The sequence below is a fragment of the Nestor notabilis genome, unplaced genomic scaffold (genome assembly GCF_000696875.1).
Source record: "Nestor notabilis isolate BGI_N333 unplaced genomic scaffold, ASM69687v1 scaffold5162, whole genome shotgun sequence".
In the NCBI taxonomy this organism is placed as follows: Eukaryota; Metazoa; Chordata; class Aves; order Psittaciformes; family Psittacidae; genus Nestor; species Nestor notabilis.
This window is the reverse complement of record NW_009918633.1, coordinates 72,148-99,722: the sequence shown is the minus strand read 5'-3', so window position 1 is coordinate 99,722 and position 27,575 is coordinate 72,148. Positions and strand designations below refer to the sequence as shown.

The window sequence follows — 27,575 nt, the reverse complement described above, 5'->3', positions numbered from 1 at the left end:
TTAACTCTAAGTAGAGTTACTCAGTCTCTCAAGGGTTTGTTTTCTCAGCTGGGCTTGAATCTTGTTGCCCATTCTCAGTCCTTCAGGATGAAATGCTTCATTTGCTTGGAATGTTAGATGTGTCTTGTCTTTTTATGTGTGCCAGAAAAGCCTTCAAAGAAGGTTACTTGCAGATAGATATTTTTAAATTTTTTTTTTAGTATTTTAGGCAGGGAAGTTGATTGTATGGGTATTTTTGAGTGCCTAGGTGTGTAGCAACCTTTTATGACATTTCCTAAGATAGAGCTGCCTGTAGTTACGTGTAAGCCTGTATGTGCAGTCATTGTTTATGGATAATGAGGCCTGGTTTGGATCTATAACTTCTGCAGTAACATGGATGTTAAATTTAACTGGAATTGAACTGCAGGAAAGGAAGTGAGGACATTTGAGTTGATTCTGATGGCTTTGCAAATCATCTTACAGTTTGAAAATGTTTCTGAGAATACGTAATGCAGTGGCCTGCTCTTGGGTACTGTTTGGTTTTGGGGTTCCCTCAGTATAACAAGCTGAGCCAGAGAAAGGTTTTGTAGATTGGGATGAATTGGACTCAGGATGGTGTTGGTGCAGCGTCCAATTTGGTGCCTTATATATAAATATATTTAAAAATATGCATATATACTGCCTGAAGAAAAACAGTGCTATTACATAGGCATATTTTGCAGATGCCATGTACTCTTCAGAGCTGATAAATCTCTGTTTGGCGAGATCTAAATAGGAAAGCTTGGTGCTTAGTGTTCCTTAATAATAGCCCCAAGAGAGGATGATGTAGTGCTTGCAATTGAGTCCTCTTACAGCCAGGTTTCTAGGCTGTTTACTAAGTGGCTATTCTTTTAACTGAGTTCCTTTTGCCAGGCAGGCATTGTTGGATTTTTGTGTGAAAAGGGGAAACACAAGCATGTGAATCGGTAGTAAACCAAAAGCGTTCTGATTCTTGCCCACGTTATGAGAGTGGGTTTGTCATGTTTAATGTGGCTTTGAGAATGTATCAATCAGTTGGTTCTTTTTCAAATGCAAAGACACATATTTTTCCCAATATGAGATGTTTGCAATTGTGTAAATAGAAGTAGTTGAGGTTTCCAGTTTTCAAATTAGGTTTAATGTTTTCAAGTTAATCTCTTAAAAACAAGCCAACAAGGGCTGGAGCACCACTCCTATAAAGACAGGCTGAAAGACCTGGGCTTGCTCAGAAGAGAAGCTTCCAGGGAGACCCTAGAGCAGCCTTCTAGTACCTTAAGGGGCTGACAAGAAATCTGGAGAGAAACTTTTTACAAGAGCATGTAGGGATAGGACAAGGGAAAATGGCTTTAAATTGACAGAGGGTAGATTGAGATTAGCCCTTTACTGTGAGGGTGGTGAGGCATTGGAACAGGTTGCCCAGAGAAGCTGTGGTTGCCCCATCCCTGGCAGTGCTCAAGGCCAGGTTGGACAGGGCTTGGAGCAACCTGGTCTAGTGGAAGGTGTCCCTGCCTATGGCAGGGGGTTGGAACTAAATGTCTTTAAGTCCCTTCCAACCCGAACCGTTCTATGAAAACATTTTCAACAGCTTGTTGCAAACTCCTTAACTAACTACTATGAACTAAAAGTGAAGGCAACTTCATGGCTGCTTTTGTGGACTTACATCAAGTTTTGGAACAGACTTGTAGTTTCCTTTGCTAACACTGAGTTGGGATTGAGAATTGGAATTTTCTGAATGCTGCATAAGAAGGAAAATGTTAGAGGAAGCGTTGAGTCTGCTTCAGCTTGTATTTTGTCTCTTAGTGTGAGTCATGGATAAAGTGCTCCAGGTGAAAGGAGAATTTTGCTTATAGTGACAGTGGTATCATCAGCCAGGGATCTAGCAAATATTGTGAAGCAATATTTACTTGCTGTAAGTCTAGTCTATCTGTTCAGGGCTTCTGTGGTTGAATGTTTTGATAAGCTTTCTTTTTCCCACTAATCCGTGTGAGGTATCTGGATGCAAAAAGAGAGGCTAGAGTTTCCCAAATGCCTTGTGCTGCCCTGTAGAAGCTAATGCATTGAATGTATTTTATTTTATTTTTTAAGGTGTTTCAGTTAACTAGTTGTAAAACAGCCAGTAACCCCCGGAATTTTAAATGTTCTCTTAGTCTCTTTGGCTGTTGGCTGTTAGTGGTTAATAAATAATACCCTATCAACTGCTGTATCTTTAGTACAGCATGCTTGAAGTCTGAAACTTGAATCTCTTTACTGTGTCTTCTGGGAACTGAAACAAAAAGAAATGCTCCCATGTATTGTATGGCCCTGGATGGTATCTTTGGTATTTTGAACTAAAACTTCTATGTAGTACTTTCCAGACAAAGGCAACACAATGGCACATGGCAAGTGATTCTTCCTTGTATGCGTAGCCTTCTCTACTGTTACCTATTATCTATAAGTGAGACCTCATTTTGCATTTCAGAGTTGATTTTATTGTTAATCTGAGCTTTTATCTAAAGGACAGGCATGAGTTCAGTTGCGGCGTATACTCAAGTTACGTAAAATCTCTGCCTTTTGATTCCTTAACATAGCTACCACATTAATTCATTTGCTGGAGCTGGGTTCTTTGGAGTAGAAGATCCCGGCAGCTAGATTTTTTTTGAGCAACTATGCCTAAGTTATGTTTCTTCTGCAGGACTCTTAGTTTAACATTACCTTTTCATTCAGTGTGCTTTTTATCTTGGAGAATCAAGGAAAAGACTGAGCTGAGAATGGGCCTGTTCTGCGGAATACTGAACAAAAGAATGCTGCAGTGAAGCAGTTCTTACTGCTGAAATTCTAAAGAAAATATTCTATTCATTCTGAAGTTTTAAATCAGGTTTAAAAAGTGGTTATTCCCACTCAGTTTGTAACTCTCAAGTTCATGCATCATTTTGCCTTGAAATGTTTTAAGTGCTGATTAAAGTACAGTACCTGAATCAAATTGTAAGTGTCTGTGAAGAGGTTATAAATACGTTTGTATGGAGTGAATTGCCATCACCATGTCAACTGATTTTTTTTTTTAATAAAGCAGTATATTCAGATTTAAATTCATATAATTATAACAGATTTAAATTCCTTTTTAGCTCCATTTACCCCTCAATTCCCCTCTACCTGGAAGTGAATTGACTAAGGAACCCTTTCGATGGGATCAGAGGTTATTTGCTTTGGTTCTCCGTTTGCCTGGTATTACAGCACCAGAATCGGAGCAGATGACAGGGGTACCAGTGGATGACTCTGCTATCACACCTATGTGTGAAGTCACAGGGGGTGAGTGCCCTGGTTTCCTTTGCCAAGTCAATACTTTTTGAAAATTAAAATTAATTCAATTTAAGTGTATTAATCATGTACACATTGTGGAATAAGTATTTCTAAGTTCTTATATTACTTGTAAAAACTCAGAACTCCAATATAATAAAACTAAAGACACTGCATTAAAGCTACAGACAACTTAATGTCACCTGCTTTAGAAGAGTGTGAATCTACTTTTCTTAGCAGTTTCTTAGAAGAGAAAACTGAATTTTTTCTAACACATCTTGGTATCACAGTTAAAAATTGTAAGAATTGTTGTTTCTACAGTACACTTTTGCGAAATTCCTGTCATACTGTGATCTAAAGAAGCCAAAAGTGAAGGAAATGTGTTGGGTTACTTTGTTTTTTACTCCTCCCCTTCAGAACATACAGAATGCAATGCAGAATTCCTGTAATGCAGATGCATAATAATTCTGCAAAATCAATACTTTTCTCTGCATCATAACTCATATTCTTAACCTTTTAGAAATTATATTCCAGATCAAACTCAGGCATTTATTTTATAATTTGTTTGTAGAAGTTTTTGATCACATCACAAATATGTGACTTTTCTGGTGTGTTGGAGAGGATGTGATGGAGAGCAAAGGAATTTAAAAAACATTCCAAAAGGATTTCATTCCACTGCTTTCTGACTGTCACGTCAGTCTATGATGATGGTGCTTTGACTGAAATTCGTGGACAGTTAAGTGTTGATGTCTGTCACAAGGGGGAGCCCATTTTCCATGAATGCAACCAAGAATTCGAGCTAAAGTCATTAAGGGGCTAAAGCCCGAACATTTCCAATGAGGTGCATGTAACACTCACTGCTCCACTAGGCTGCTTTTCTGCTTAAACAAAGAGGAGTGTTTGGGAGAAGCTTTAAATCAGTGATCCATACATAAATCAATGTGTATGGTGGGTGAACAGTTTTAAATGATCCAAGTTAAAAGTTAGGGATAGAAACACTGAACAACTTCAACTTTGGCTGTTTTGTTCTAGGTCGATCATATTGTGTGTGTTCTCCAAGAATGCTGAATCAGTGTCTTGAGTCATTGGTGCAAAAAGTGCAAAGTGGAGTGGTAATAAATTTTGAAAAAGCTGGACCGGATCCCTCCCCAATTGACGGTACTTGACATTTTTTACAGTGTCAGATCAAATGGCAGGGATGACTATCAATATAACTTAGTGAACTTCCTGTAATAGTTGACAAAAGGTAAAATGTTGCAGTTTAAAAGACATTACTGTAAAAAGGACCTTTTCTATCTGAACAGGTATTGTACTTTTTCAAAATCCTGGCTATAGGTGCTAGACACTATGTAAAACCTCTACATTTGGTCATGTTGCTCAGGTAGTCTTAAATGCAGGTATTCACATAAAGGATAGTTTAATGGGTTCATGAGTTTTAAGCAGTAGTTCCAGTTAGAAATGTAAATCACTTGATATGGAAATACTGTGGGTTTATACACATACCCTTCTGTTTAATGTAGTAAAGGGGCTGCATGAAGAGTTAAAATAGCAAATATGGCTGTGCAGCCTTAAATTCTCATTCTAAGTGGTTTCTAAGCTGGGCTCATCTTAGGATGTTACTATGAAGTGGTTGTGGTATTTTTTTTAATCCTGCTTTGCTGCAATAAAAAGTCTAGCAGTATTAGTCATGTGTATCTTTTTTTTTTTTGTTTGCACAGATTTGAAGGTTATCTGTTAATAACAATAGGAGGAGAAAGAAACTGATTATTAGTAAGGGCTCCAGATAATTGGCTTTTTCAGCTCTGATCCTGTAAACATTCAATGCTTATTTGGTTTCTGATAGTTTCTGGGTTTTTTTGCAGAAATGCTTACTGACAACTATCTGCTATTCTTAGAAATAATATTAACTGCAGGAAGAGCTTCCCTGGGGGCATAATTCTTAAACTCTTCACAGAAGTTGTTTAATACTCTTTCTGAGTTTTAACACTATTTTGACTCATAAAGCTTTTTTCTTCTGTAGATGGGCAGGTGGATATATCTAGACCTTTTGGACCCCAACCTTGGCACAGCTGTCACAAACTTATTTATGTCAGACCAAACCCTAAAACTGGGGTTCCTATAGGTCATTGGCCTGTTCCTGAATCCTTCTGGCCAGATCAAAATTCTCCAACACTGGTATGTACTGAAGTTAAGGCAAAGGGTTGTGCATGGGAGAATATTCCAGAATTTCCTGTTCACTGATTTTTAAATCTTGAGATATGTGCTTCATTGTAGCAACTGTAAAAGCAGTGAGACCCAAGAAGGAATGACGCTTTTAAACCAGTTTTGCAGTTAAATCAGATAAATTACTGATGAGAATATTATGAGTTTGCTTTTTAGTATCTTTGAAGCATTAAGAAGCTGCCCATAACAGATTTGTCAACCTAGTACATGCACACAGTGTTTCTGTTTGAACTCTGTTAAAATACTAAACCAGAAGTAAGGTGCCACTTTGATAATAGCCTGTCAAATTCTATTGCCTCACGGATGGTACTAGGAGAAGACAGTATTACCTTCCCAGTTTTGAATCCCTGTGGTAGCTTTGTCTTCATTCTAGCAGGTGAATGTAATTTTATCTGTTATTGTGCAGTGTAGTCACTCCTTCAACTTATCCCAAGTGGAGAAACTCAGCTTGTTTTTTAGATACTGCCCACAGAATTAATTTTACTTACATTTTTCATAAAAGAATGTAGGGCACTGTCTTTTCTTTGGTCTGAGAACTAATCATTAGTATGTATTTTTTATTTCTGCTAATCTTTGAAAATCATTGAAGTAGAAATAATGCAGTTGTATAATTGTTCCCTATATTTTATGACAATTTTAATTGAATTTTTGTAGGTTTTTTTGATCTGAAATTAGTGTGCTGACTAGCAAACTCACTGGACTTTTAATTCATTTTTTTATCTTCTTTTAAAAAAAATATGGAAGTTCTTTGAAATAATGTTGTTGAGGAGTGATAAAAGTATGAAATTTTAGTCATATTTACAGGTTTGATATTGCTGGTGTCTGTGGCCACATTCATTGAAGGACATGGATGCCTTCCTGAACTACAAGCAAGTTAGCATACATGAATAAAATTAAATCTTCTAAAGTAATTTAAAAAACAAAAAGTCATTGTGTGCTAGATATTAACAAGTTGCTCTGTATGAAAACTGTCCCATGTGCTCCATGTAATTGCTCTCAGTGGCATATCTGCCTCCATTCACTGTAGAGAGTCAGTACAGTTTGCCTGCTGCTGCAGATTTTGATCGAGATTGCTAGAATAGATCTTGCCAGGTGAAGAGTTGTTGAATTCAATCTGCTAAAACATGAGGTTGACTTGGTGAGAAGATGAGAAAAAATTCTTCTCTCAGTTTCAGCCTGTATAGTTCCCATAACTGCATAAAGCACTGGATTATTGCATATGCAGCTAAATTCCTGTTAACATCAATTGGAATTCCATATCGGACTTTCCTTATGAAATGTTGGGGCACTAAGTTTGCTGATAGAGTTTCAGTACTTCTATTTCATTAGTGTTCTGAAAACGTGGTGTTAACATTTAGCATATGCTGTAACTCTTTTCTACTTAAGAGTCATTTCCTGCCTGTTACCTGATCCGTAGTGGAGTGTCTCAAACAGTGCTACCCCGACAACTGTTTTGTGAACTGTTGGTAATAATATTATCAACTATCATCGGGAGATCAACATGTGAAATGGCTGCTCCCGCTACTCTGAGGAGCAGTTCTGCTGTCCAGCCGAGATTTATTTGACTTCTCAAGTCTTAGCACTGAACTTCTTTTGCAGCCTTTTTATTCCTAGTATAACTGCTTCATGGCTTGGTCAAAAACTCTACCACAACTATTTACTGGAGGCATCTTCTTGAAGAGAATTGCAGTTCCTTCAGTTGGTTTGGCCTCCTGTTTTGTATGCACTTGGACAGTACACCTTCTCAGAGTGGAGACACTCAAGGCAAGACCAACTTTATGGGCAGATAACATTTGGGTGGCCTATCCTAAAAGGAAGAGGCTAGAGCTTTATAGATGTAGAAAAATTACTTTCAAGGTGTAGTGATAGGAAAGTCCAAGAAACCCTGTGTTTCCCTAGTTCATGTTATGTATTTATTAGCTACCTTCTTGTAAAGAGAGTAAATGGAAGGAGCCTTCACAGTTGAGCTCCTCCGCAGATTCTAGTGGCCTTGAAGGAGGCTCAGGGTAAGTATAAGAGCTTATGTTCCTCTCTTGAAAGACATTCAGTAGAAGATGTACAGCTCCAATTGTCATCACACACAAAAAATCACCTTTCCCTTTCAGCTAAAGAGATTTCAAATATGTTGTTAACTTATATTTGAAACTTGAGGTACAAAAGGCTTTTTCCCTTTGATTAATAAAAAGATGAAAATCCAAGCACTTAAATTGCTTGAATTGAAGTAAATTTTCACAGGCTTAGTTAAAATGCGAGTTCTTCTAAAGCGTGGGGTTTTTTTCTAAATTCATGCTGCTGTTGATCATTATAATTCAGTTTGAATTTTCTAACTGTTATATTTGCCAAGAAGGAAAAGTGCTGGAGGAAGTCAGCAAATGTAAAAGTATGGTGCCTGCTTCTGTGGGAATAAAAATGGGCATGCCCCAGAGAAGCATTGAAGGTTCCTTTTTTTTTTTTTCTTTTTTTGTCCTCCCTGCAATTTAATTCCATTTGCAAAGTTTTTTGCAGGTATGCAAGAAGTTTTACCTGTGTACTCTACTGTTCTAGACTTACTAGGTAAAATAACTGGCATTGATTTAGAAAATAAGATTCCTTTAGATTTTAAGACAGTGCTAACATCATAAATTAATTGGTTAGGACTCACTAACAGTGCATATGAGTCCAGTATTGAATAGGCTCCTTAAGTACGTTTGTTTTCAAAGAACATGTATTACTTAAGTTGTCATAGTACCATTGCATTTTAATCGTTGTGCAGACTTATTAACAGTGGAATGCTTATGTTTAGCCACCTCGCACATCTCATCCTGTGGTGAAATTTTCCTGTACTGACTGTGAGCCGATGGTAATTGACAAACTGCCTTTTGATAAATACGAGTTAGAACCTTCACCACTGACCCAGTTTATCTTGGAAAGAAAATCCCCTCAGACCTGCTGGCAGGCAAGTAGAGTGCATGCTGAATTGAAGTTATTTATGAAATGCAGTTTTTCATAGATCTTACTCTATAATTGAAATAAGATGTAAAATTTCAGCACACAATGCTTTGGATTTACGTGCAACATAATGTGTTTTATTGCAGGTATATGTGAGCAATAGTGCAAAATACAGTGAACTTGGTCATCCTTTTGGTTACTTGAAAGCTAGCACAGCTCTGAACTGTGTGAATTTATTTGTGATGCCTTACAATTATCCAGTCCTTCTTCCGCTGCTAGGTAAATACAACTTCATAAAAGTTTTCTTAGGTGGTAAGCAGTTGAAAACTTGATCTCATCTAAGGAGATTGCTGCAGTTAATGTGGGTATTAATCATACACCTGTAGAAAGGTAGCATGTTGAGCGATGTCATCAGTTACTTGTTTCACTTGTTATCAATTGGCTACTCTTCATGACTCAGACTCCATGTGAAATGATTTAATTAATCATTGTTCTTTCAAATATGTTTTGGTCTCACTTCTTTCATTATTTTAGGAGCCATTTTCCCCAATCTGTCTCAATTACAAATTCATTTTGATAAATAATTTATCAAGGTACATCTTTTGGCTGCAGCATTTATCTTGTGTGTATACTCAGTCGTATACATGTTCAAATATATATGCTAGCTTCAGCATTGAAGAATTCATTTCTTTGAGAGTTTCTTCTATTAGAAAAAATGATGCAATGCTGCCTAGACATGCCTTTAATTTTGTCTCTTCTTTTTATAACCATCAGATGACTTGTTTAAAGTACACAAGGCAAAGCCTACATTGAAATGGCGACAGTCATTTGAAAGCTATTTGAAGACAATGCCTCCTTATTATCTTGGGGTAAGATGACTTACTGTGTTACAACTTCTATTTTATCATGTAACTGTAGTTATCTTTCCACTATGGGTATATTCCCTATTTAAAGTAGAATATGCATTAATTTAAGAGAGAATAGCTAGACTTCATGCATAATGATACTTGCTGTTTTCACTGGAGTCCTGTGGAAGTCTCGAGACTTGAATGTTATGACAATTTCATCAGCTGTGACTCATATATAAAATATATTTCTGTTAACTGGTTCTGTATGAATGGAACAATGCTTTAAAACAATAACAAAAAATGCTTCCCTGAAAGTTCTTTGGTTTTCTTCTTTTCTAACTTAGTGGACCTCAGGTTCTGTTTGCAATGAATAAGTTAGTTGATGTATAAAACACTTGCAAAGTTAAATATGACTGTACAATGTATTCCATGTTTCAGCCTTTGAAGAAAGCTGTGAGAATGATGGGAGCACCAAACCTTATAGCTGACAATGTGGAATATGGACTTAGTTACAGTGTCATTTCCTATCTCAAAAAGTTGAGTCAGCAGGTAATGTTAAAGCAAAAGAGCAGTAAAAACTTATTCTAATATCAGGATGATTTTAAAATACTCAAGTTCAATGGCTTTGAGGGAAGAAAGAGCAGAAATATCAAGTTAATAACTTCCCATAAGCAGTTAGCAAACAAGCATTTTGGCTTTCAGAATTGAAGGAAAACGTAACATTTAAATAGACTTTTTAGTCTGGAGTATAAAGATACATATGGAGGTACAAATTGAGATTATTAATTTTTTTTGGTTTAGGAGCATTTTTGACTTGTACAGATGGTAACATACTTTTGTCCAAAAGAAAACATGTTGTCTTCGATGTTAAAGATGTTCTAACATTTTTTCAGAAAATAGATACTTGTACTTTGTGCATCTCAATCTGAAAATGTCTTTTTTTGGCTTGTGAAATTAAATGGAAAGCATTCAGTAAATGCAAACTGACAAAATTCAGATTCTCAAATAAGGATACAGATGTAGAAGTGGCAAGTGACCTTTTGAAATTGTTGACTGTGTTCAGAATAGTGCCCTTATCTTTGATTAGTCTCCTGCACCAGCTAAAGCATTTCTGCCCTGCTACCTCTGCTTTTATTTTGTTGAACTGTGCATGTTAAGCTTTCTTGTTCAAAATAATAAAATAATGCAGTAGGCTTGAAACTTCAAGAAACAGCAGTGCAAATACTTGTAATTTAGCTAATGAGTTCTTCTGGGCCAGCTTTTTCTTAAAGCATTAATATAAATGATTATTTGCAGCACCAAACCTCTTGAAGTTTATAGTGTATCCTATTAAATCATAGTCATACTGCTCAGTATTCTGTGAACTGATCTCTCAACGTGGGCATTTTATACTTTTATAATGTAATAGCATGCACTGAAAATTGTACTTAAAGCTTTTCTAACTTCAGAAAGGCACTGCCAGTAGCAACTCAGTATTCTTAAAAAGTAAAAATTCAAATTTTGAGTAGTCTATAAATTTATGTGCATCTGCAAAACCAACATTGGCAGGTGTATTACTAAATTACTTTTGGGTCTTTGTTCAACTGCATTTTGCCAAAAATCTGGCATTTATGAACATGTTTAATTTTGGTGCAAATCTCAGATGATCTTAGGGGTTAGGTCTTTGTAATCAAAGAGAATATGGTATTATTGTGCATTTCATATTTATTAACGTTATGTCTATTTGTACTGAGGGTTTAAAAAGATGATGCCATTGTGTGACTGATCGCAACTATAGTTGTGGGAGAATCAGTCTTTGGAGAGTTACAGTGTTTAGCTGTTACTGTAGAAAACAGTATATTAGAGTACAGAGAGATTTGCAGAGAATTACTAGTCAAATTATGGCATTTTATGAAAATAAAAGCATTGCATGCATATTGGTGCTTAGATACCATAAAGGGCAGCAGAGAAGAAATATGCAGAAGACCTAGGCACAAACTGTTCACTATATTTAAAATTGTAGTAAGCATTAAGTGGTTATGTATTAAGCACTCCTTAAGCACTTATCCTGGTTATAGTCGTCATAGTTTATTAGCACATTGTTGAATCTTCTAGGTAGGAATTTAAAATGAATAAGTCTGACTAATCCTTTTAAGAGCATATTGTCAATTTTATTTATTTATTTATTTCAAATTAAGGCCAAAATAGAGTCCGATAGAGTCATTGGCTCTGTAGGCAAAAAGGTAGCGCAAGAGACTGGAATTAAGGTCAGAAGCAGATCACACAACCTGTCTATGGCACATAGGAACGATTTTCAACATCTGCTACAGGGGATTACTGGGGAAATTCCTCATAGACCTCTAGACTTCAATATGAAGGAGTATGCTGGGTTCCAAATAGCTTTGCTGAATAAGGTAAGCACCACTGTGTGTAATGTTGTTATTTTCAATATACTTCCATTGAAATGCTAGATATTATTTCATACATGGTATTAATTGGAACTTTATTTACTGGAACCATAGGATTTGAAACCTCAGACTTTTAGAAATGCTTATGACATACCCAGAAGAAATCTTTTGGATCAGTTAACACGAATGAGATCTAATTTACTGAAGAGTACTCGCAAGTTCCTCAAAGGACAAGATGAAGGTTAGATAATTTACTTTTTGTCTACCTGTGATATGATTGGTGCTAAAACAAAATGGAGACAGTAATAAATAGCATAGTGCTTTAAAACTTAGTGGATGTCTGATACTGCCATTAAACTGCATGGGTATTTTAGACTTTTTTTTTTTTTCCTTAAATAACTTACTGGAAGAAAAAATGGTGAGGGGAGGGAAGATTGCAGATTCGCTGCTCTGTCCTTTGGTCTGTATGAGGACGTTTGGGCTTTCACATACGATTTTGTTCGCTGCTTTTTCCAACTTCCATGAGTATCTGAGGAAAACAGTGACAGGGCAGTTCTGAACATTACAATCTTTCTCCATAAAAGTGGATTGTGAGCAGTGAAAAGTAAGCTTGCTCACTGGGTGCTGCCAGTGTGATCATTTTGCCCTTCAGGCCAACAGCAAATAGTTCAGTAGTCTGCTAATTTATTCCTTTACCTTTCTACCATGTCTTTTGGCAGTACCTTATGGCATCTAGCAAAAGATGATGAAATAAGCAGAGAAAATGAGAAGGGCAATGCAAGTGAAAGGCATTTGTATGCTACATTAGTTCTGCCACTACTGAGGTCAGATTAACATCTGTGATCAAGTGATAATGTAATGTGACATGCAGAGAAGTTGCTCTTTGGAGAGGGAGTTGAACCACGTAAAACCTAATGTTATTTTTTTCCTGCTATTTCTGTTAGTGTATGTTTTGCTCGATCAAAGGCTTGACAACTTTAATTCCATAACAAGTTTAGAATCAGGTCCTGTGAATTTTAAGAATTTGTTGATTTCAATGGCCAAAAATTTGGGAAAACGCCAGTCTCAATTACATTCTGGGTGGCTAAAATTGGGTAGAATTATGTCAAACCTGCATGTAGCGTGGCATTACTACTTTGCATTAATGTATCTTTTGTTTGTAGTAATGTTTTAGTTACAATTTGTTCCCAGTCTCAGTTTTTTCACCAATCTACCTTGTTGAAAAGTTATGGGACACATTGGAAAACTAGTATCTATGCATGACAACTATTGTTTATTTTCCTGTCATAATGATAAATATGCAAGACACAGATTCATTTAAGCAAGTTTCCTGCACTCAAACCATGATGTTATAAATACCTGTTAGGCAAGAATAATGGTGAGTGTTGCACATCTATTTTGTTAGTGCATTTGATAGAAGACTGAAAACTGGAGGTGTGAAGTGGATATAAACTAAATTGTCATAAGCTGAGCAGTATCATGTATTAATAAACTCTTCTGTTACGATAGATCAAGTTCACAGTGTACCTATAGCACAAATGGGAAACTACCAGGAGTATCTAAAACAGGTACCTTCTCCACTCCGAGAGCTTGATCCTGATCAACCACGAAGGCTTCATACATTTGGCAATCCATTCAAACTGGACAAAAAGGTGACTTTTCTGTAAAGCTTTGTAAAAATTGTGCTTGTGGGTGTATGTGTGCTTCTGATTTGACCATTGAAAGAGCAATATAGTGGAGAAACACTTTCAAGTATTTGGAAAAGTACTGCTTACAAGAGAGCGTCTTAGATGTTTTTCCATCCATAGTACCCTATGGAAGGCAGTCTTTATTGTAAACCCAGTATTATGCTTCTGAATTATAAATGAAATAAGTTTGTCACTGTAGTATAGCTAATACCTAATCATGTTTCCTTTACCAAGCTTCCCCCTTAAAAAGCTTCCAGTAACTCTGAAAGCATGAGCTCTCCCTTCTGTCCATATCTGTCTTGGACTTGACCTAATTGCCAATATCATTCAGAGCTGCTTTTTTAAATGCGTAAGTCATTTTGCAGTTACTGAAAAAGAAGCTTGACAGCCCACTCAATTGTCTTGGCAAACTGTTGGATAAGGGCCTTAAGCACATTGATGTGGTCCTGGAAGGATTTGATTGACATTTGAGAATGCAGTGCATAATGGTGTGTTGTACATGCTAAATAGCATCATAACGTCAAAGCATCTATTGTCTTTAATATGAAGAGGTTTTGGCATAAATTTTAAGAATTCTCATCAATTATAGGGAATGATGATAGATGAAGCGGATGAGTTTGTATCAGGGCCTCAAAATAAACATAAAAGACCTGGAGAACCAAATATGCAAGGGATTCCAAAACGACGACGTTGTATGTCACCCCTGCTCAGAGGTCGACCGCAAACTCCTCCGGTTGTGAATAATCACATCGGAGGAAAAGGGCCACCAACACCAATCACACAAGCACAGCCTGACCTTGTTAAACCTATTCCTGTTCACAAAAGTAAGTGAATCTTCTTCATCTTTAGAGAGTTTGCGTTTTAATTTATGCAAAAAACTTACGTAAAAATACCACTGGCTGACTTCCCAAATACGGCTATTTTATCCCTCATTTTTGAAAATGAAGTATTTATGCATCTAGGGATAATCACAGAAAGAGTTAAGATAATCTTTCAGACAGAAGTCTCTTTCATATGAACTTCCACTATAAACAAAGTGTTTCCTGTACTAAATGAGGAGACAATGTAAACAGTCAGAAGGGTGTTCTTCCTTTGCCTGAGAATTGAGATGCTCCAAAAGTATCACAACATGAACTTAATTTGAATTTTGCTGTAGCTTGATGAATTCATTTCCCTTAGAGTGGAGCTGAGGTGCTGTGTAACAATCTTGTTCACTGTTCAGCCTTAAAGTGAATTTTGTCAGTTCAGTGTAATAGGGAAAAACAAGCATGTCATAAAAGCACATTTTACAGGTGCTTTTTCTTTTGCTGATAGTCCATGTAGGAATTTCCATTTTCATATAAAGAATATACTTGTGATTTTTTTAAGCCATTAATTGCCAGGAGATTATAGAGATCTGCTCAGTGTTACAATTCAGAAACCTGTTTTCTTATGCCTGGCATGTACACTAAAGTATATAAGATGAAGCACAGTTTTACAAGAGTTTAATACTGAACTGATTCATCGACTTCTATCAGGTGATAAAGAATGTGAAACTGGCAAATGTATCTGTTTTTTTCAGCATCAGAAACAAATAATGAGGTTACAATGGATGATGTGGTTGAGAATCATGTTACAGATCCACTTTCATCAGATGTTTTCCCAAATACTGTGGATTCAGAGTTTTCAATGTCCTCTTCTTCGTTCAATTCATTGGATCGACCACCAGCTCATACAGAGGATGTAGGCCATGAACATTTAGCGAATAACTTGAATGTCGATGGGTTTTTGGAGAATCATGAGGAATCAAGTAGTAAAGAACAAAGTACCGAAGAGAACTTGCCAATGTCTTCACCCAGCAAAGGGAAAAAAACAGTGCATTGCAGGAGTTCCAGAGAGATTAATATAGAGCTAAGAGCACAAATTATGAAAGAGATCCGAAAACCAGGAAGAAGTAAGTATACTAAATCTTTCTTTCAGATGATTAGCATGAGAGATAGACGAAGAATTCATATTAGATCACTATTTTGGAAACGTATTGAGCCATGAAACTGGAGCAAAATAAATTTAAAGCTGAAAAGATTTGTTTTGGAACCTCCGTTGTAAGCTTCCTGGATAAGTGATTAAAACATTGCTCTACCTGTCAGTGTTTGAAAATCATGGTTTTTTGTATTATTGGTATTGAAGTGACCTTGCTAGTGTTCCAGTAATATTCTAACTGCAGTATTCTATGCTTTTTAATGTTAGTGTTTATTAAATAGTATGTTATTGCTAGAGGCCTGGTTGATAGGTTATATATCCCTAAAGCTTTCAAAAGCTAAATTAAATCTGTTGCATTTCACTTAGATCTATGGTAACTGATATCTGTATAGGCATTTAAGTAACTGTGATTTTGCTCTTCTCTTTAAGAATATGAAAGAATCTTCTTTTTACTGAAGCATGTACAAGGAAGCTTACAAACCCGACTGATATTTTTACAAAATATTATTAAAGAAGCTTCCAGGTAGGTAATGGAATTGTATTAATCTTCTAAAACTGCACCATGTACTGCCATACATAACTGCTTGGCAGCCATGGAGTTCTTCATTTGAAACTTGCCACACAGTGCTTTACACTGCGAGTAGTTCCCTAGGAAATGAACAGAAACACACAAACTTCCTGATGCATGTAGTTTGCACAAGCTTACCTTTTTGCATCAGATTTTGTCTTAATGGTAGCAGCTGTAACTGCCAAAATTGTAACTGCAGAAATGTAGACATGGACAATGACATAGAAAGAGAAGTTAGCTATAGGAAATGCTTCAGGTTCAGAAGTTCAGATGTGAGCATACTGCTAATTTGAAAAACTGATGGAACTGCATATTACTATGAATTAGGCTTCCAGAAACAGTTGAAATTCAATATTCTGGATCAACTCAAAATCTTGTCCTAAAAACAATTTTGAGATCCAGGTATGTTCCATAAAGCTATGTTTCTGGTCTTCAGACAGTGCATTTCCTTGAGAGGCCTGTCTGAGGCTCTGGAAATGGGAGGTAGTTTGTCACTGGAGTTGAGAGACTTGCTTAGGATTTAAACCCCATGTTGTTAATCCAGGTAGAAACTGTTCCTTACAGCATCCTTAGACTGACCATACTTGCTCGGCCTTCTAGAGGAAAGAAAGGAGAAATGTGTAGTTATGATTGGAACCCATGGTGTGTTTGAGTTGAAGTGAACTAATAATTCCAACATCTTGCTTGGATCATAAATATAACTGTAACTTTGAGGCTTATTTCAGAAAGCCATGCAGGTCATAGCCTTTATATTATACATGCTTCCTCACTGTCTCAGGACACCAAAACAATGTTGTTTCTTCTGGAGTCTGCGACAGCCCTTAATGGGGTTGGAATGTTTATGCCTCTAAAGTTAGGCTCTTTAGATAATCTGTAATTCTTATCTCATTGCACAGCCTCTCTATTCCAGTTATCTTGAGTAGAATCCCTACAAAATTTGGCAGCAGTTGAGCGTTGCATCAGAATTAAATCCTACCTCCCACCATATCCAACAGTTTACTGTATCTACTGGTGGAAAAGGCTGGCAATTCTGTTTCTGTTGAGTGTTGTTAAACTTTAATTCTTATTGGCTGGAGTGCAGGAACAGCTTTATCTCTCCTTCTTTTTCTCTCTTAGGTTAGATTTTTATAGTGTGGTTATTTTATCCAACTGAATAACACCACTTACAATCCCTGTGCAGTTCTCTGCTCCTTTCCTTATCCAGGCAAGCCTGTTTAACCAAGGTTGCCTGGTCCCTGCAGAAAACATCTCTAGTCTCTCCAGAGTTGTCAAAGTCTTGTTTTGTTAACTGATACCTGACCTTTGCAATGCAATTCAAATTTGGGATGTCTGCTCTCCTTCCCTACTCCAAGGAGCCCTAAGCTCTTAAGCATTTCAGCAACAAAATGTGTGTTTAAAAACAGTCCGTGTTCAATTCTGCAGGTTAGTTCACAAGAGAGTTGTGAAGGGAGAGGAAAATTTCTAGAACAATCTGCAGTTTTCAGCTTCCTTTGGAAACTGAGTGCCTCAGTTCCTCTTCTGATAGCAGAAAAGCTATCACTTTTGAGAGGCAGAAATCAACATGAGGTAGATAATGGATTTTTATTTTTTTCCAGTCTCCCATTTCTTCAATTGTAAAAATATTAAGGCTGAAGAGATACCACATCTCAATTTCAAATCCTTCGCTAGTCTGAGAAAGACTTTTCCTATTCTTAATGACATACATTTGGCTCAGTGCTTATAAGGAGTCCTTACTGAACACGAGAGGCATGTCTTACCAATAGATGGCTGTAACTTTGGAAAATGAAGAGCTGTTTAGGAATGGGCTAAAAGGAATTAGCCTAGGTAGTGGAGAGGTCTTCAGTATTTCTGCAGTTGGCATAGCAATCCATTTATAGTCCTAGCACTAAGAATAAGTTTCTTCTTTTATTCTCTCCTTAGCAGTATAGAGCAAAATCTGGCAAAACACACATTAACATTCCTCAAATCAAGCAACTTCTCATTATAAGAAATTCAGTTCACCTTTAGTTATTCTTCAAATTAAGAGCTTTAAGTTAACAATACACATAGCAAAGATCGAAGTGTGTACCTAGACAAATTGCTGAGCAATACCCACTTGTGATAAAGTGCTAGCAAGAATTCATACAACCACTTTCAAAATAATAATGAAGCTTTAAGTTCAATAGCTAGAACTACTCAAGGAAGTTCTATTATTAAGGGTACTAATATTCCTAGTAGAGTGAACAGTTGAATTGCAGTCAGTGCTTAATTATGTTAATGATAATATTTTATGTGTTAAGCTGTTTCTACTGCCTTGAAAAAGAATTGTTTGCTATAGGGTTCAGCATTTGGAAAGGAACTTTCAGTGAGATGTACTGAAGGGCACTGTAAACCTGAATTCTTGTGCCAGCAGTAAGGTGAGAACAGTTAGCAATGTGTTTTCTCTCCACCTTCCATCAGGTTTTAAGTTTGTAGGAATTATCTGCTGCTAACTTGTACAGCTGCTTAAGAGGGGCTTGAAGGTATTCTGGAAAGTAACATTGCCTGATCACTTGCACAGAATATAGGCATGCTAAATTTTCACTAGGTTGGGTTTCCCCCCCCCCCCCCCCGGTTTTTTTTTGGTGTGGGTTCCCCCCCCCCCCCAGGTTTTTTTGTTTAATTTTCACTAGGTTTTCTTTCTTAACAGCACTGCTGTTAGCTTAAGACTTTTACTAGAGGGAATAAGAAGGAATAACTGTCTCTTTCCCAGGTTAATACTTTTCAGTAAGCAGGGAGCAGTTGTGAAAGCAGTGAGGAAGAATGGAGGGGAAGCAGTAATGAAAGTGTGGGGTTTCTGTGGGGTTACTGAGGAGAACTGTGATGAGAAATATGGGAAAGGGCTCAGAGCACAGGTATTCATGAGATAGTAAGTAGCTGGGAATGGGACTTTCAATGGGAATTGGGACTATTTCCCAATAGTCAAGCTGGGATTGTGGGGAGGTCTGTAGTCTGGGAATCAGGGGCAGATGCCATGGAGTGGGAGGCCTGGCTAGGACTAGAGGGTTTTGCTGGGGTTTAGAAAGGTCACAGGGCTGAACTCGGTGTGTTGTTCAGAATAGTACTGAGTTGAGAAAGTGGCACAGAAATGTTTCAAGGGAGGGGAGGGCCAGCTGGAAACAGCAAGGAGCTGTGTGTGCCAGGGCAGGGGTGTAAGCAAAGGTGACAAAATGGTCTGCTTTTCCAATTCATGTAATTGGTACGGAATAGAACTGCAGAGACTGCAGGCTTGGATTATATCTGTGTTTTCTTTCATTTCTTTCTCAAACTTCTTATTTGTATTTTCTTGACAAGAAATCTGCTCTGTATTGTGTAATGGCCATTCCTTCAGGAGTACCATCTTCACTTAACTTTTGCAAATGCACCATGAAGGCATGCAAATAATCCCTAAAAATTCTTGCCAGCTTTAGTTTTCCAGTTCTTTTGACATGTTTTTTATTCCTGTACGTCAGAACTTCTAGAAACAACAAACCCTTGACTCTCTTTTTCCTGACTTTCTTAGGGCTGAGTGGTGTTCAGCAACATGATAGAATAGCCTGTAGTAAGCATGGTTTTGTATTAAATGGAAAAGCAAGTTAGGAGTTTACCAGAACTTTAGGAGACAGCATATATAGAGGTATATATAACCTCAGCATGCACTGGACCTAAAAAAACAACTGAAGTATCCAGGGTTCACTAAAAGCTTTGTGAGTGATGTTTCATGTGTTACTGTGTGCTGCATCTGTTATTATGCTTTCTTTTAAATACAGGTTTAAAAAACGAATGCTGATAGAACAGCTTGAGAGTTTTCTGGAAGAAATCCATCGCAGATCCAATCAGGTCAACCATATCAACAGCAGCTAGGAAATACTGCACACAAGAGAAAGCCACAGTAGGGCTCTGCTGTCCCTACTTGCATTCATTTTTGACATGCACTCTTATCTCAAGTTCCTGTACCTGAAAGAATGAGAAGCTGCTCTATAAAATGATGAGAATAGTATCCATCATCTTTTTTCTTCACTTCTGTTATTTTTGTAATGTGAAAAATATTACAAAAACATTCTTATTTAACTAAATGGAGAACTTCTTGCTTGTCATGGACTTAAGTGTCACTTTCCCTCAGGTTCTATTTTTCTTAATCCAACCTTCAAAACTATCACCTCTTAAGGTTGAACTTTGCCAAAAAGTTGCTTTGTAATTTTCAAAAAAAAAAAAAGGAAAAAAAAAAGCACATACATTAAACAAGGTAATGTTTTGTATATACAGTTATTTTGGATATATTATTGTAAGTTGTATAAATGTATTTTGAAAAATATTTAAGAAAAGCACTTTTGTTATTCCATCAATAAAAGCTCTATTTTAATCTTTGTGTAGGATTGAGTACAGTTTTTATTGGAATGGTTCATTTTGCCCTCTCTTTCTAGAGCTTGTATATTCTAGTATCAGTGTTAAAGAATGAAGAGCAATTTTGTATCACTGGGTATTCTGTTGGTAATCAGAGAGCGAGTGAAAGGACTCTAAGCCTGAATTGCAGCTACGGTAGGATGATACCTTGTGTACTTCACTCTTAGGTGACTTTGGCATAACAAACTGATATCCCATTGCACATCTGCAGCAATGATAAACCCCGCAGTTTTATGAGGATACAATGTGGTAAAGCACACATCAGTAGCCTTTGAGGAATGCTTCACGGAGTTTTTCTGTGTCGGAAGTTTTTACATGCTTACAATGCAGGAACAGCCAGAAGGTTCAGCTCCTTGGACACAAAATATCACCTTATTGGCCACATTCTTCATCTGTACTAGGTGCTCTATGACTTCTGGGAAGTTTGCTGTGATTCAGTAGGAGCAGATCCCCTCTCATGCTTCTCCTAGGAATCAGTGGTTTGCCGTCTTCACCCAAAAATCTTTATGGGCCTAGGTTTATGTTGTTTGTGCCATGAGTTGCTGAATCTTGTACTAAAACACTCAATGTATCCCCATTTTTGTCAGGATACTGAAAAAAACCATTTTTCTAGACGCTTTTAGCGTCATTCAGTGTTCTTTAGGAATGTCCATTCTGTGCTGTATTCTCTTTAAAAAGTAAAATAAAAGGTAGCAAATGTAGTACCTTTTTTGGTAATAATATTTATTTGGTCATGGATTTGAATAGGTATTTCTGCTTCCTACCTGTTCTGTCAGTCTTGAAACAGACCCTGGACTTGATTTCCTTTTCATAGCAGTTTGCTATTTGCTGGTAACCTTACTGTCTTAGCTGATTATTAGCTGAGTCTGGGACCAGGCTTTAATTTAAATTTTATTCTTAAGTTTTTTACTTTAGGACAGGGAAATAAAATCTGTTTATTCTTGCAAAAATGATAATTTTTAAACCAGTGTTTTAGTAAATACGTATAATGTAGCCTTTAATTTCATTGAAGGGAAGCTCACCATATGAGGAACAGAAGACAGTATATTTGCCTAGGGTTTATTGTGACGGATTTGTAACTCTTCCTATAAACAGCACTGAACCTGTAAATGAAAACCATATTAACATTATTTCAGTTTGGGACCACATTTTCAAAGTGTAGTACAGTTTAAATACATAAATTAAGCATGGAACTAGCAGATTTGTGGTCATACATTCCTTGTATGGAAAAATCAACTGCAGTTGATGCTTGCCTTAGAATGATTTGAACAAATACTGGTAGCCCAAATCAGAAATTTGCCAAAACCGTGCAACTTACTCAAACCATTGGCTAAGGAATTGCTTCTGAACTGAGCAAACCTGCCTAATTTCATTCCATTCTGTTGAGACTGTAGTTTCAGAAGAGGTTATTACAACCCCTTGAACGAAATCACTGCTTCAGATTCATTGCATCTGTGGTTCAGTTGCTTGTATTGCTCTTACTTTGCCTATCCTTCAAAAGAAACGTGTTCAAACCCCAAATTCAGATTAAAAACCCCCAACATTTATTATTTCAGGCAGAACTATGCTATTTTAGGTCTTAGGAAATACATTTCTGCTACTTCTAGAAGACTGATGCAGTGAAGATTTTTGGTCTACATAAAGATTCATTGTTAACTTTATGGGGATAATAAGTTTTAAGTACCTCTAGTTAGGTTAATAAAATGCATTACAAGCAGATCTTATTTACCCTTTCCCCTTTTCATATCCAAACAACTTCAGTCGCTAAGTCTGAACAAATAAAATGACTGAATGTTTTCAGTTTTCTCTTTTTGCATTAAAAAGCTTAAATATCAGAAATGTACTTCTGATTTTGGGTTGATTGGAAGTTATATATTTTGTTATGCATCATATAAAAATCCTATTTTACAATCTGATTTCCTTTATATATATATATAAAAAATATACTGTAAACTCAGCAATTTTATTAATTGAAATCAGTTTGTTCTTAATGCTGAAGAATCTGTGGCTTTGGTTTCATAGATTAGCTTTTAGTGCCTTTTTTTAAAAATTCTGTATTTGCCAAGTAAAAGTACTTTTATTCATTGAATGACAATGATCACCAGAAGCATATTTAAAACACCAAAGTAGTGCCTTTTGATTACCTAAATGCTTGTGAGGATGTTAAGGCGTGAAGGGTCCAGATGTGTAAAACTATCTCCTCAAAGCTGTTGATTTTCAAAATACGATGGAAGAGAAACTTGCTTCTGCATATTGTGAGCTGTAGCTACGCAAAAGATTGCTGGTCTTCAGAATTTCTGAGTTATTCCCCTAGAAACTGCTAAGGTAGGAATTAATATAGGGACTTGCAGGTCTTGGTGCCTACAGGCAGAAGTCTGTTTGTGCCATCTGTGTATGCATGAATAAGTTTCATTTATAGGAAGGGATTACTTTCTTAACTTCTTCACATATTAATCCAGCTGATCTAGCCCATTTGTAATTTGAATTGCTCTATGGAGGTCAGTCCCTAATCCTATGGTGTTTAATCACAGAATCAGCTATGTTGGAAAAGGCCTTTAAGATCATCAAGTCCAACCTTTACCCCAGGACTGCCAAGTCCACCACTAAACCATTTCACTAAGGGCCTCAATGCATTTATTGAATGCTTCTAGGAACCGTGATTCCATCATTTCCCTGGACAGCCTGTTCCAATGCCTGATCACCCTCTCGGTGAAGAAGTTTTTTCCGAATATCCAATCTAAACCTCCCCTGGCACAACTTGAGGCCATTACCTCTCGTCCTGTTGCTTGTTACATCTCACTACAACCTCCTTTCAGGTAGTTGTAGAGAGCAATAAGGTCCCCCTGAGCCTTCTCATTTCCAGACTAAACAACCCCAGTTCCCTCAGCCATTCCTCATGAGATTTGTGCTCTAGACCCTTCACGAGCTTTGTTGCTCTTCTCTGGACCCACTGCAGCAACTCAAGATCTGTAAGATCTTTCTAGAGCTTGTATTTGTAGTAAAAAAACCTTATTTAGTATGTACCATGTATAGATGAGAGAGGCTAACCTGGCTTCACTGACTTCTGTGACTATCATGCGTTCTTTTTAAACTGTGTTCTTTATGCTTTAAAAGTCCTAAAGCTACTGTTTCCATAGTTGTTGAAATTTCCTGGACTGAAATTGGTGTGCTATTTACAAAGAACTTGTTAATTTATTTTGGTGCTACTCATGAAGGATTCTGCTACTTAAACACAGAGCATGCATACCTGTATTAGCTTCTCTCAGGAAAAATGTGAAAGCTCTGTCTGCCTTGAAAATAGGCGTTCGAGATCTTTTTAGTAACACCATTGCTGAAATGCAACAGAGAAAACATTAGTAAAATGTGTCTATTTTCTTTCCATCTTCTGTACAGTGCCCTCAAGCTCTGATGTTTAGTACTTTGAGTTTTGCTCCTCTGCTTTAAGAATAAAACCACAATTTTATCCAATGGTGAAACTGGTCTGGATGAATGATCAAGTTAAGCCTTGTGAGACAACATGCAGGTGATTTGCGTGTGTTTTGTTGCTGCAGTAAACCTATCTGGCTTTGGATTTCAGAGGTAATTTTTGCTGTTACCACAGCCCTAACTCACACTGAAGTCATACCATGCCATTGCTTAGCCTGTGAGCTGATTCCTAGCCTTGCTGTTCTGGTAAAAAACAAGGGACAAATGTAGTCCCTTTTCTAAATGGAAGACAAACAGCAGAGAATTATCTACATTTACCTGGAATTTCTCTCCCAGAGCTCTCAACAGAACCTAAGTATCCTTGGTCTGAATTTATGACTGTCTTTCCCCCCTCTGTTTGTAGGTTAATTATTATTATTAAAATACTTCCTGTTTAAATTCTTCCTTGTATACCTATATAGTATTAAGAACACATTGTCAAAAAACAAACTAACCTAAACCCCCCAGATTTGGATTATTTTTCAATAAGCCATTAGAACAATGAAATTCAATTGAAAATTCAAGTCAGAGTCGAAACAGTTTGAGTGGCACTGTTTCAGTGCTCCTAAAAAAAGTGCTTGCTTTAGTTTTCAAGACAATCTGGATCTCCAGAGCTTTTGAAGTAAATAATAAACATAATTACACCTTTTAAAATCAGCTCCTTATCTTGGTCTGACTGGAGTTAAGTGAAGTTTGGCATTGGTTTCAATGGGATTAAGGTTTGATGTCTGTCTGCTATTCCCTTAGTCTTTGATACATAATCAAAACCACGTAAAAGCTTTTGTTTTGTATGGGAATTACCAGAAAAATATACTAAAATTATTGATGCCCAGTAGAAGTGAAAATTGTCATAAAATTTAAAACTGTACAGCTCTGCAGAAAGGTTGATTTAGCTATGTTAAATTTTCACTGTCCACCTACATATGTACAGCATGTGTCTTATGCAAAGTTGCTGTAGCTGGAAGAATACTACACCAGATTGGGTGTACTCAGGTTCATTCTGCCACTGTGACTGTAGGATGTCTGCAGAGAGGGGAGGTGCAACTCACAGAGCACCCAATGTCATGAGCACCACAGTGAGATGCATTGCAATGCTCTTCCTACTTGCCCCTTGGATTTCTTCCTGAAAGCAAGGAAAAGAAAAGGGAAAGACCCAGCTCTCTTGCCCTGATCTGCAGTCAAGGACCACCACCATTCGCAATGTGCATGTGGAGCACATCTGCAGTTGGCACAGACCAGGGAAGCGGAAAGGAGAGATGTCATTAACTATCACCCTTCTGCTGTGCTGGTGTTTGAACAGCTTGAGAACATGTTCAGCCTCTCAAGAGAAGCAAGCAAGCAGCAGTAATGCCTGTGTAAATTACACAGGGTCTAGGGCTGCCATTGCCTTTCACACTGACTTGCAGCAGATCTGGAACATCTGAGACTTCCAAAAGGGAAACAAAAAAGTAGGAGATCTTCGTTGATAAGGCTCATGTGACCAAAAAGTGAAGAAAAATGGGGATTGCACAGCTCAGTAGTTTTAGTTTTATGTAAATTATGATGAATTTCTGTTGAGATGCTATTCAGCTTGTGAGAGTCATGTATTGACTCTGTAGTCCATAGCTGAGATTTTACTCTGAATTTCCCCACTCAGCCAGCCCCAGCTGCTCATGTGGAAACAAGCTGTTAGCAAAAGCTACTGTACACGAAGGTCACTCTGTGAAGTGTGTAAGAGAGAAGCCTGCCTTCAAGGAGACAAAACTTTCCCATCATTGCCTTTACCTTTAATGCTGTCAAAGAGATCATCTTCAAAAAACAAACCCTGTAACGGTTCAGGAGCTGTAGATAAAATGTTAGTAACCTTTCTTCATTCTTTGCTTTTACGATCTGAGCAAACAGATTTAACCTACAGAAAAATAAGTGGTTTATTTTCTCAAACTGGATTTTTTGTGGGCTGGTAAAGCTGGATTTCGCTTGAGTCTTTAGTGTTGGTCTGAGATCACATATTAAAGAGTTCTTATGAGCAATTACAAAGGCAAAATGGAAGCGTGTTAAATATAAAAGTTTAAATTTAGGTAGGAATACATTTAAATGCTACTATGCCTTAATAAATCAATAAATAAAGACTAGTAGTTGTTTCCATAGTAATAAGCTCCAGAAGTGAGTAGTACAGTCTGTATAGTTGACTTACCTGTAGCTCCTGATGCCTTTGTACCATCTTCTGTTATTTCAATCTCTGCTTTGTGAATAGCTTCTGAAATATAAAGATCATCTTGCTCTGCAGGAAAAAAAGACAACCCCAGAACAAAAAACCCCAAAAAAACGAAACCCAAAAAGCAAACAAACAAAAACCAAAACAAAACACCCAAACCCAGAAATGGGTATTGTTAGTTATTTTCTGAATTTTAGTGCAAACACATTCATTTAAGTAAATAAATTTAATTTAATTTGTCACTGGAACAGGCTGCCCAAGGACGCTGTGGCTGTCCCATCCCTGGCAGTGTTCAAGGCCAGGTTGGATGGGGCTTTGAGCGACCTGATCTAGTAGAAGATGTCCCTGCCCATGGCAGGGGGGGTTGGAACTAGATGATCTTAAGGTCCTTTCTAACCCAAACCAGTCTGAGATTCTGTGATTCTATTTATTAAAAATCAGAATGCTGTTACCTTCTTTTTCTGCAGAATCTAAGGATCACATAACTCTTAGGTATTTCAGCCAGGAAACTAATTCAATGGCTGAACCAGAACTTCCCTAATGGTTGGCCAAGCCAAAGGATTCCAGTCCCTTGGCATTTAGCTGGAACAGCAGTAACTGCATTGTAACCTGATGGTGCTGGACAGATAGTGTAAAAAGTAGAACAGTTGAGTGTGAATTGTGATTTAGAGTTTCATGGAAGAAGTAGTACAATCAGTTCAGAAGGCTCAGGTCTACTGGATCATTCAATATAAGAGTGTACAACTATGGGGTCAGCGATCATTTTTTATTTAGTCAAGCCTCTTACCTGAAATGCCTTTAAAATTAGCAGTGATGGGATCAAATGCATCTCTAATTCCCAAAGCAGAAAGAACTGTCTTTAGATCAAAAAGGCTTTGAATACTGAACCTGAAATTAATAGGGAGATTTTATTTAAACGCAGGATTTGCAGTTTCATAGAGCTAAAAGATGGAATAGATGCAGTTTATTTCAAGCTTTTACACTTCGTCTGTCTATTTCTGTATGAGCCCAATGCATTCTGTCTGATAAGTGTACTTTGCAGAAAAGCAAGTCATCTTAACCTGAAGACAATAACAGGAGGAATCCCTTGCCTTCATCTATTGCAATCAGACTGCCTCTCAGAGTTCTTGACACAGGAACTCTGCATTTCCCCAGGTGTCCTCTTTTTAACAATCTTCCCAGCTGTAGCACAGGGCCCTTTGAAACATTTGCCAAAGATTGGCTTGTAGGAAAAAATATATTAACGCACAAATTGTTTTTCAGCGCTTCATTAAGACGAGGCATGCATTGTGCGCTGTATAATGAAGCCCTTCCATGCTGATCCGTACAATAGGTACAGCCACAAAAGGCCCTCCTGCACCTGATGCCTCCTGCTATGCAATTTGATTTGAATAGATGATAGAAAATACTTCCAGGATATGTGCATTTGCTAGAAGCAGCAGCAAATGTCTAAGATGGAAAACTGATGGCTGACACTTGCTTTGTGCACAGAAAAATGGATGTGACTGGTGGAGGGCCCCCAGGTTCTTTGTGGAGTACTTTTGTAGTACACTAACAAGTTGTAAAAATAAGCTATTGTGTTTTCTTAAAGGTTATGTATTTATTCTTCCTTAAGCAAAGTGAAAAATGGAGTGTGGGAAAGAG

General features: G+C 37.2%; 2 protein-coding genes across 2 annotated transcripts in view; one reads left to right on the top strand and one right to left on the bottom strand.

Moving 5' to 3' along the window:
* Positions 1-3,098: 3,098 nt before the first annotated feature.
* Positions 3,099-20,283, top strand: INTS6 (integrator complex subunit 6; the record flags this gene model as incomplete). Its single annotated transcript, XM_010009809.1, has 14 exons — positions 3,099-3,282; positions 4,303-4,428; positions 5,291-5,445; positions 8,276-8,428; positions 8,568-8,700; positions 9,196-9,290; positions 9,708-9,818; positions 11,447-11,662; positions 11,771-11,897; positions 13,166-13,308; positions 13,934-14,168; positions 14,906-15,277; positions 15,733-15,826; positions 19,639-20,283. Coding segments are annotated over 14 exons (2,238 nt in total), but the record flags the coding sequence as incomplete, so codon positions are not given.
* A 1,048-nt stretch (positions 20,284-21,331) lies between these two features.
* The window catches only part of SERPINE3 (serpin peptidase inhibitor, clade E (nexin, plasminogen activator inhibitor type 1), member 3), a 15,408-nt gene continuing 9,164 nt past the window's right edge, over positions 21,332-27,575 (bottom strand). The window contains exons 6-9 of the mRNA XM_010009808.1: positions 26,719-26,819; positions 25,911-25,997; positions 23,520-23,603; positions 21,332-21,375 (exon numbers count right to left, since the gene is read on the bottom strand). Of these exons, the coding sequence (XP_010008110.1) occupies positions 21,332-21,375; positions 23,520-23,603; positions 25,911-25,997; positions 26,719-26,819 (316 nt within the window). The remainder of the gene's footprint in view (positions 21,376-23,519; positions 23,604-25,910; positions 25,998-26,718; positions 26,820-27,575) is intronic.